The 10,850-nt window shown below is 38.3% G+C and overlaps 1 protein-coding gene across 3 annotated transcripts; it reads right to left on the reverse strand.

The window, feature by feature from the left end:
• Positions 1-178: 178 nt before the first annotated feature.
• On the reverse strand, positions 179-10,846 carry LOC124180997 (PAN2-PAN3 deadenylation complex catalytic subunit PAN2). Of its 3 annotated transcripts, none has more exons than XM_046567046.1 (21): positions 10,643-10,846; positions 8,702-8,889; positions 8,410-8,579; positions 8,199-8,319; positions 7,842-8,038; positions 7,455-7,668; positions 7,174-7,310; positions 6,929-7,075; positions 6,702-6,798; positions 4,895-5,131; positions 4,535-4,780; positions 4,197-4,443; positions 2,978-3,160; positions 2,717-2,883; positions 2,377-2,545; positions 1,719-2,238; positions 1,341-1,558; positions 1,115-1,244; positions 788-1,009; positions 443-704; positions 179-371 (listed from the first exon to the last, which is right to left on the reverse strand). In XM_046567046.1, the coding sequence occupies exons 1-21, from the start codon at positions 10,656-10,658 to the stop codon at positions 357-359; spliced, it is 3,903 nt and encodes a 1,300-aa protein (XP_046423002.1). In that variant the 5' UTR covers positions 10,659-10,846; the 3' UTR covers positions 179-356. The 3 variants fall into 3 exon arrangements, with proteins under 3 accessions (XP_046423002.1, XP_046423001.1, XP_046423000.1); XM_046567045.1 differs by having other exon boundaries at positions 4,224-4,443; positions 10,315-10,846; XM_046567044.1 differs by having other exon boundaries at positions 10,315-10,846.
• Positions 10,847-10,850: the final 4 nt, after the last annotated feature.

A 10,850-nucleotide genomic window follows, 5' to 3' on the forward strand; every position in this document is an offset into this window, starting at 1 on the left:
AAATACCCGTATAATTAAAACTATCCAAAAATTTGTCAATTATCAATATGCCTAAAAAAAACCAATAACAAAGTTTAACTTCGTTCAAAACTCACCTTATATCTCCGTAAAAAAAAAATTGTTGGTACAAATAATTGCCGAATTGCACAAGGCTATGAATAAAATACTCCCTTTTAAAAAAAAAAAAAGTAAACGGATACAAATGAATGACGTAAAATTCACGACCTCGGCATTTGCCAAATTACAATATTTTTTCCCCCTTTTTCTTATGACTTTCCTAAAGTCTCGCACTGTTAAAAGATATGAGCACTGCTTGGTCTGATTTCACATGTCCCGTCTATCACGTCATCCCTGTATCAGCTATCTGGAACCTGTGCAGCGATCAAGTTCATTATCCGATCGGAGAGATGAGGCAAATAATCAATACATTTGATCAACTCACCTTCCATTGTAGCTTGGTGCCAACGCTGTATAATTCTTTCAGAGTTTCCGTCAGGTTTCCCTGTGCCTCAAGCTCTTTATATTTTCGATGCAACTCTAGGGCAGCGCGTGCATCCTCCGTTGAATCGTGCGTTTCCGATTGTATTTTCTTACCAAGGAAATGCCAGGTAAGAAACCGCAGGGACACCATACGATGGTGAGGTAAATGAAAGAGCAATACGGTGTCGATTACTTGTTCCGGTGGCACGACCAGGTTTATTACCCTGTAGAAGGTATTTATTTAATTCATCACGAACGTTCAATACCTGTAATAAAACTCGAAGTATTTTAGGAATCAACAGCTCACCTGAAATCGTTCTTCAACCCATGACCGACGAATATTATTCCATTGTCTACTAAAAATCGCAATTTTTGATAGGTTGATTTCAGCGTGGTCAAGTGCTTACTGCTGAAATTAGCGTCCAAATCTCCCGGTTGTATTCCACTGAACTTTGTCAAATAATCAACTACTTGTTCTTGAGTGCTAATGTAGTCATCTATGAACGGGGTCCCCTCCAATGGTCCTTGACTAGAAGAAAAAAAAACAACGATTAATAAAGTTTAATTACAAAATCATGGAGCACCGAACAGTATTATAAACAGCCGAAAAAATCGAGATAAAATAAGTTCGTACCCGCGTATACAAGTTATTCGTGCAACGGACATATGACTCGGTTTGATTGTCGACATTTTCCCGTCGCTTCTCAGCTCAGATTCTTCCTGATTTAGAGTTACGAATTCAGCGTCTATCGCCACCAATTCTCCTGAACGAAACCATGACATATTAAAATCGTAAGTAGGGTAGAATTTTCGGTCCGTTATAACTAAAAGTAGTAGTTGCTGGATCAACTGCTTCATACCTTTCTTTGGCATCTCATCTGACGTTAACGGTGTGAAAGTAATACCCCTCGTTCCTCCGCTACGAGCAATGCACTTGTCCTCACCAAACACGTCTGATGTAAGCGGACTGATAAAGGGCGCTACTTCTGGGAACGGCTCTGTGGTGTAATGGAGGACGCAAGGTACTTTCCAATCGAGATTGAACCAGACAGCTTCCTGAGGCGTCACTGCAGATATGCTGAAAAGTAGTAGGAAAGTTGCTGCGGCTGAGAATGCAATATCTTCCAATTCATTAGCCACGAGGTGCGTGGAAAGTAGCAGTTCATTTCATATCAAGATCGCGAGTTGTGGAAAAAAAGCTTGCATCGAATAATGCAACATTCATAACTCCAACTTACCAGAAATCATTAAAGATGTACCACTGAGACACTGCACTGCCAGTCGATCGTTTGTGGTAGCTTGGAGCAACGCGTATTAGAGCAACGATGTTTCTTCGATCTTCGTCGTTTTTGTCGTCTATGTGACAGACTACAGCACTGAGACTGTACTGTATTTTTTTAACACCGCTGACAGCTGAAGGTTCCAACTTATTGCTGAGAGCCGGGGTGCCTTCAAGTTCGGCTTTGTGGTTCTCGCTCGCCATGCTCTCCACTGTTTTCTCAAAAACAGGTATACTCGTCTCAACTTCATTGTCACCCTGGCCGTTTTCAGCTAACTTTTGTACAGGAGTATTAATGGTGGTCAGGCTGGGTTCAGTGGTAGTTATTTTGTCGAGCTTATTTATTGACAGTTCTCCGTTTGAAGTTAGCGCTATTTCAATGTGGTGAGGAACCCATGAGTGAGAATAATATAGGTGGCTTGGTGGCGTTGGTACAGGCGTTGTCGCTGTTGGTGGTGTCGCTGGCGGTGGTACAGCATCTGCACAGTCAGAACATGGAAAGCGTTATTAGTTTTTTGCCGTGGAAAAAGTAATTTACAAATAGAAGGAATGGACGGAAAGGTAGTTTTAACATAAATAAGAGAGTCGTCAATGCTGCTCAATCTTGCTTTACATACCTGAATCTTTTCCTGCGTGTTTGAATCGACAACCAATTCTCGTACAGTTTGCACCGTAACGACACGGCTTTATGGTTACAGATATCGGACTGCGAGCTGGGCTAGCATCTTTCCCATTAATGACTCTCTGTACAACAAGATCCATTTGGTTCTGCCAAAAGGCTTTATCCTGAAATTATTTAGTATTTTATTTATAGTATATATTTAGTATTAGATAGTATTAAACGAGTTGATTCAAATTTTCAGATCAACAGAGTTTAGATTTTTCAAATCACTTACGAGTAATTCCAATTCAGAATTCAATGTACAAAGGGAAATTATAATGATAACATTTAGGCACCTGTTGACTGTCCAAACCGCAATTAAGAGCCAGAATTTGGGGCAGTTTTGTCAATTGTCTAGTTTGCAGCGTCGGCGTGAACTTTTGACAGTTGTCACACCAAGCTGGAGTAATTTTCTCCGGTCTCAAGCTACTTCCTAAAACTGATGTGAATGGAATCTCCTCTGCTGCAATAAAATTGATGACAATGATATGAAAAGACCGCAATATTATAACTGAACGAACAGTACGTGGGTTTTCCAGTAAAGTATAGATACCTACGAGGATTTATGATTTCTGGATAAGTCAAGTTGCACAACAGCATGATGGAGCGCTTCGATGCCTCCCGTCCGCACTTTAGGCATCGATGAATATGAATTTGCTCGGAACCAAATAGTTGGCTGATTTCAGTTTCTTCGTTTCGAATTTCCGTTTCTTCTGTTGGTTTTCTGCAATTCGTTGTATCTGTGCGCAAAAGTTTTAACTAATATAGCCGTACGCAATGAAATTGATTCGGAAACTGTAGATCGAGAGTGACTCAGGTAGGTTCTGAAACCATTTAGAATAAAATGTGCTACAAAATACAGATTTCGCAGATGTGGTACTTGAAAATGAGAAGAAAAGTGCAGCTGAAAAATAGTCGTGTTCAAGACGATATCGAAAACTGGATATAAGAGATAGACAGTTTGAGTACAAATTATTTTAGTCACTGCACCTCGTACCGCTCTGATTTTAGCGCATTGAAGATAGGATATGCTCACTTTGGTTTCAGGTATTCATACAGATATATTTTACAGCATGCAAACTTACTTACCTCCAAGTAATAATCGATTGGTTTTTACTCATTTGAAAATTAAATCTGATTCAAGTTTACTTGGATAGTTGGGATTTCTTTCAGCAAATATTTTACAACGATCTAAAAGCTGACTCGAGTGTGAATTTTGTCGTACAAATAATTGAAATCAGTTTACTACAAGCAGTTTAACATTCAAAGTGAAAAAATTATGAAAACAGAAGTAAACATATGTGTAATTACGCAGTTATGAGAGGATTCTCACATTGCTAAAGCACCGTAATAATCACGTCCAATTACCTTGAAAATAAAAAAAAATGAACACGACGTTTTTATTCTCTGTTCACTTTTGATTCATCTTTGAAATATGCTACATGTGATGAAGAATTAATGCAGGAAATATGAGATTGACGAATTTTATACATTATGCAACCGGAAAACCAATTAGTAGCAAATAATAGAAGTATCAATTCCATTTTCGAATTATAACAATGTATAATTCGAAGGTAGCACTGAATTTAGTATAAATGGACACACGACTAGAAAAGAGTATTTTTTACATACAACTAAATCGCTCACATTCCCTCATTCTTGATTCTCGAGAAAAATAAATTTAAATTCAAATCAATAAATGAAGAAATAATAGAAAAATAAACACAAAAATTACCCAGTGCAAAGACAAAGTTTACACATAAGCTGTGTGTTTACCTTTCGATGTAATCCACATATATTTACCATCCTCCTCTTGCTTCCTTCTCTTTTTCCTATCCTCGTCATGACTCCTGTATCGAGAACCCAGATCTTGAAGAATGCTGGGAAAATCCTGTTCATTGTAAACAAATGGTGGATTTTTAGGTCCAGCTTTGAGACGGGCAGCCTCCTCTTCTTCCTGAACGCGTTTCCGTGTCTCCAGAATTTCGTAGTGCATTTGATGTAGAATGAACCTGTTCCAGCTCTAGATGAAAATTGAAGAAATTATAAAACACAAAGACTTTGGCAATTGTATACCGTTTCCAAGCCATTTGTGCTTGGTTCTTTCTGCTCACCTGAATAAGCCGTATCAGACTTGTTTTTCTCTTAGCTTCCGGATGCAGATCACTGAGTATTAATCCAAGTGCCGAAGCCTCGGGAACCGTTCTAAAAGCTCTAAGAAAATTTGCCGCCTGACAAGGAAAGCCCTGAGACGTATCCAACATGTGAAAGAGAAAGCCCAGTTCGCACGAGAGGCAGAACTCTCTTTGACAAGAGTGCGATAAAAGAGCTATTCTCACCGGTTCGCTGAAGTAAAGGAGCTGCAATCGAGACAAATCATATTCTTCAAATCTATTGTTCAATAAATCGTACATATTTTCAACATTTACGAGCAGAAAACAGAAGAATTTGTTTTGTATTCTTCAGCCTCTTACCTGGAGCATAGCATTGCAATAACTATTTGGTAGGGTTGCTTCCAAGCCGCAAAAGCTGGTGCGATTGTACTGGTCAAAATCAAACTCGTCGTATCCAAGCCTAGAGTATTTCACTTCAATTTTACGATAACGTTTAGGTATGGCAATAAACGTGCCATCTGCTTCCGCCTTGGCGCGAGAATCCCCTGCGAATAGTTTACTAGCTACGCCACGTCGTTTTTCCAAATTGTAGGGGATCTGGAATAAAAGGTATTATCTACTTTCAAAGTGCCATTCACTTTTATTAACAATAACAAAATATATCTTTCATGTTTACGGAAATTACTCCGTGGTTATTTTGTATACTAAAAGTTGCAAAATTTGTCATCTCTTTTTGAAATGTATTCTTTCCAATATTTTTTCCTTACATGCAGAATAAATAACGCTTATTTTAAAACAACGTGGGAACAATTTAACAATGACAGATTACTAATATCAGGCTTTATGAGTTTCTCATACAACCTTTATTTCAATTAAATACAACTTTGAATATACATTATATATACATATGGAATATATATTATAAATTTATAGGATGATCGTATTGTAATTTGTAATTAGATATTTATTACTGGGGACGAGATACCTATGGAACATTCATGTTAAATGCCAATTTTTTTTTTCATGTTTCTTATGCGAGAAGATAAATGATTGTCGTAATTCACATTTTTTCTCGTTTGGCAAGGAAAGTAACTTTCCCATTTATTCGAAAATTATCATGCATTATATGCAGAGTACCAACAATAATTGATGGTCTTTGGACACATGGTACACGTCATGGTGCAGAAAGGGGAAAAAAATGTTAATTCAACTGAGGCAATAAAGAAACAAAAAATATCACAATCGTCACACACAATTAGTAAATAAGTATTGACGTGTGAAGGAGAAAGTCAATTAATAATTACATTATATCGAAGGCAATTGTACAAAAAATACAAGATTTGCCAAGAGATCGAAAGTGATTTGAAATTCACTCTTTGCGTATAAATCGTTACATTTAATTATTAAATTTTATACTGAATTGATGTCAGTGGAACGCAATCGACTAGCTTATGAAAATATAATATCACGTTTCTATTTTAATACACGCTCTCAACTATTATAATAATTATCACGAACTCTTATCAGTCTTACTCAATTTTTATAGTAGTATTGATTTTGAGCATTTCTACTAACCATTGATTCTGATACATAAAGCCTTAAAGTTTAAATCACTCATATCGCCTATACTTATCGTTTGTCTCAGCAAAAAGCGGCTAACTACTTTCAAGTTTACCAAACCGAATGTTTAGGCTGCAGTTTCCTTTAATGTGGAAATATCTATCCAGACCATTAGCAAACCGACTAATCTTGTTTTCTAAGCAAAACGTCGACAGCCTCACAATATCGACAATATACTGCATTGTTCAACGTATAAGACGACCCCCATTTGGGAGACGGTATTTCAGGGTGTCTTTATTAGTTACTCGCATATAAGACGAGTCCGCGTATAAGACGAGGACGATTCTGGCGCCTGCTGTCAACAATGAAAAAACCTCGGCTTATATTCGGAACAATAGGGTAATTCATCGATCTTGTATTTTTTTCCATTTGCATTTGTGCTGGAGTGATTTTTTGGAATTAGAGATCACTTTAATGAAAGTTGCGAACTTCAACTTAATTGACAGACGTCTACAATATAAACTACGGAGTCAGAATTTGTTTATGAAAATTTCATAACGGATGGAGGAGAATATTTTAGAAGTGTGGGAGAATATTGTTTCCTCACTTGGTTTCTGCGGAAGGCCTGAGGATTCGGCGCGTATCCTATAGTCCCTTGCATTTTCATTGTGCGTAAAATTTCTGGGTCGACAGGCGGTGTTTTTCTGAAAAATAAAAAATAAAACGAGGCTCGTTAACAATTTTTGCAAATTTGTTGCCTTATTAGGGCAAAGATAAAAAAATTGGCAATTGATACTGAAACAATTTTTTTTATAAGAATAATTAAACGCTGACCTGTAAACTTTTTTGAGATATTCTTCGGACCAATCGCTTAGCAAAGGTTGTCCAGAGTACACCATAGGTATCGTACTGAGAGGCGTAACATTGTCGTCAAATGCGATAGGCTGCAGCGTTTCGACTGGGTCAGCAAACTCGGTGGGTCTGTACGGGCAAAGATGAAAATACAGCAGCTAAGCAGGATGTACCACAGTTATGAACAACAGATTGTTCAATCTCACATAAATTTGTGACAAACGCACCTGGAGAAAGTGTTGAATTGTGGTTCTGGTGTGTTGGTGGCTAGGAAATGAATCGATCCAGCTGAATCACCGAAGCAAAGACATTGTGACGTAGATGACACGTCAAAGGACAGTGCCATAGCACCGGCAGTGGCCACCTGAAAACGCGAAATAGAATTTTAGGGTTTTTCTCTACTAAAAAAAAAGCATTTCTTAGCAGTCATGGCAATATTTTGCACATAAAACTGCAATACCTTGAGCCTCTTTCTTTACAATTCGTTGCTATCTATTAGCCCACTTACTTGGTACAAACAAGTCATGGATGGTTGAACATTGGCGTAGATTGTATCCAGAAGCTGCATCTGTCCCAAGGGCGACACAACAGCAATCCGACTCGAGTAGCTCGGAAGAAACTTGAGTAAGAGAGGATAGACAAGAGTTGTGCAGGGAGTAAGTGCTCGCATTTGTCTCAAGTCGTAAGCCATCAGAAATCTATCTACCGAGAGACCCTGGCGGCTAAATATTGAATATAAAATTAATTTGTGGGTGAAAATTCTGAATCAACTTTGGTGAAATGCAAGGGGGTATTTAGTCTTGAAGTAAAATGCGTATTTTTTTTATGTAACCAACTTCTTGCAGAAATGCAATTACATTTCACTGTTTCTTTACTCCGAAAATAAAAGGCTCACCTATTGCTAAATCCACAAGTAACTAGATAATTTCCTTGTACATCAAAGTCGCTCAGTGAGCCACTGTGGGTGTCTAGAGTGTGTTCTATCGACAGAGTATTTGGATCCCGAAGGTCTATTCTCCCAGCAGGATTGCCTGCACATATGAGACGGCTGTGCTGTCTCAATATTGCACAACCGTGATCGCCGACGTGTACCTAAAAACCAAAGTGTAGTTTCGCGTTATTCAATTTTTCTACCGAAGTAAGAGACATAGTCAATATCGGATAGTTTTAAAGCTTCACACGCTAAGAAAATGCATACTTGTCGAGTATAAAGCCACTATGCCTATTAAACGTCTGACAAAAATTTCCTTACCAGGCCAGTTTCTTTCCCTCTGGTGAGATTGAAATCAATAATTTTTTTTTGATGACCTCCCATAAGTAGTCTCGCAGGTGATGTTTGAAGCATGCATTGCATGTCTATCATGTTTGAGGACCTGTTATACGATTACATTTCGAATGAAAAATGTGATCAGACTGAAGAATGCCGAAATGCTGCTCAAAGGATTGCAGTAAAGTAAACGTACGTGTGAGTAAATATCGGTATGCCACGCCGTAGCTGACAACGAAGCATACTTTGCGTGAGCACAAGGATTCCTTCGTCAATCGGATGGATATGTCGGACTTCTTGTGAGGCATGCACTTGAAACGACGTGTATTTCTGGAGGCCAGGCCCGTAGTAAGATGTCACGTGACCCTTGATAAGTAATTGAAAATATATGTTAATATTATTTTTCTCTTCATGGAAATTCAATCGGATATTGGTGTAAGATCTGCGTTTTATTGCGGCAGAATAGATTGGTTCAGACTGATTTGTACCCCTTGGTTTCCCATCCACATGAGTTCTTCGGCATTGTCAAAGGTGACGGTGGAAACACCGAATCTATCACCTCCATCGGCCAATAAGGTTCTAGTCTCTTGGAATTCCGCACCTGCAAATTCCTCGCCAAACTGTTCCGCCGCAGGCACAAACCCCTCGCTTGATAAGTCATAGTTTGATTCTTCCCCTGCAATTTCAGTTTACAGTTATTGGCAAAGATCAAAATAGAGGAAATTCTTCTAAATTTTATCAAGTAACAAGATGATTCTAAATGAAAGTAATGAATCTGATTCATCATTGTTTGTTAACAATAATTCTAGCCATCAGTGAAATTCTTTATCTGTGGTTTAATGTTGTGGTAAGAATTATCCTGTAAAGATAAGTGAACCTCAAAGCGAATGGTATTGTCATTTTTAACTTACTAACAATCAAAAAATCTTTTCTTTTTAATGCAAAAGTGTTATGTACAAAATAGTATCCATGAACTGAACAATCAAATATAAATAAAATCGTAAATGACAGACACACTGTAAAACGGCATGCAGTAATTTACATAAATCACTCTCACAAAAGAACAAAGAATAAAAAATACAGAAATTGAACGGAGGAGATATTGTGCAGTACGCATTTACGTCTACGATACTTGTTACAATAAGGGAATTGTTATCTTTGTAATACGTGTATATTAAAATACATGCAATTAATTGAAATCTATAACAGTCAATACCAGGGCCTATTACAATACAGTATCTAAACCGAGAAATGTCTCTCAAATGTAAGTTGTACAAGCTGGTCAATTAAGCGCTAGATCTTAACATCGAATAAGATAATGAATAACAGTGAAAAGTTCCAAGGCTGAAGTTGGTAACGTTACCGTATCGGAAAGTTGAAACAAAAAATAACTGTTTTGTACCTTTAGAATGACTGAAGAAGTTGAATTTACGAAATCTGAGTTTGTTCATGCTTTATTAACAGTTACCTGAATTTCTAATCCTCTAAAGTTGAAAAATAACAAGGTTTTCTGAAGATGCATAATAACAATAACGTTACAAACTTCAGTCGGATGAGAAGATACGTTACAGATTCAAATTTCGAAATCAAACGGTCCAAAACCAAATTTTCGAAATATGATTGAACCAATAAGATGGGAGCAAGAGAAAACGCAATTTACTCTAAGAATTAAAGGTACAGTTTGTTCATTGACATAATTGCTCCAGCTAGACTGCATTTTGAGGTTATTATGAGATACTGAGATGGTCAGATGGTCGAACATCCGGGGGTAGAAAAAAAAAAACGGTTAGAAAAGAAAGCCGGAGCGCGTACGTGACACAGCCAAAGCTGAGTGAAGTTAGCGAATAAAACAAATGAATAGCTGATCAGGTGACCGCTGTCATCGCTTCGTCGAGTGAGGAAAATTTCAACCTCGGTATAAATGTAGAAAAATTTAGTATCTTGTCTCTAATTTGTGGAGTGGAGTGGATGTAACGGAGAGCGGCATGCGGAGGCTAATTGGGTGATAGAAATCGGGGAAGCGGAGAGTGGATGTTGTCGTTGGAATCGTGCGTGCGGATCTACGTCTGTCAAAACACCGCGTCATTGGCGCGTAACTCACAGATCAGCTCCTGGTCGCCCGCCACGACCTCAACGGAAGGATCGTAGTGGCCAAGAACCGAATAGTCCATTATAGCGATCCTCGGTTCGGCCGCGTTCTAGGTTCTATCATGGGGATATCTCCCCGTTTGGCAAGCGTGTTCGTCGCAATGGCTAACGAATCAGTAGCACATTTCGGTGTTGACGGTGCACGCACTTAAATTTATTCAATAGACCACCTTCGGTGGTCAGTCGCCTTGGCAACTGTGCAACAAACGAGCGACCTACTTCCGGTAATAATTTCTAAACGGGAATAGTTAAAATACGGTACTGATCATGGTCTTGCTTACAGTTTATCCACGACATTGCACATCTTTCGTTTGTTTTTGACCTCGTTAGCGCACGTCACTCTCATTTATTTAAGAATCTCTTTTCTCCTACTTCGGACCACTTTACGCGCGACGTTTGTTTCCCTCTTCACCGTTGGTTCTTCTCGTTCAGCTTCATCGCTACAAACACCTTTTCTGCGCCTTCATTTCACCTACAGAAACACCAACG

Source organism: Neodiprion fabricii, chromosome 4, assembly GCF_021155785.1.
Source record: "Neodiprion fabricii isolate iyNeoFabr1 chromosome 4, iyNeoFabr1.1, whole genome shotgun sequence".
NCBI lineage: Eukaryota > Metazoa > Arthropoda > Insecta > Hymenoptera > Diprionidae > Neodiprion > Neodiprion fabricii.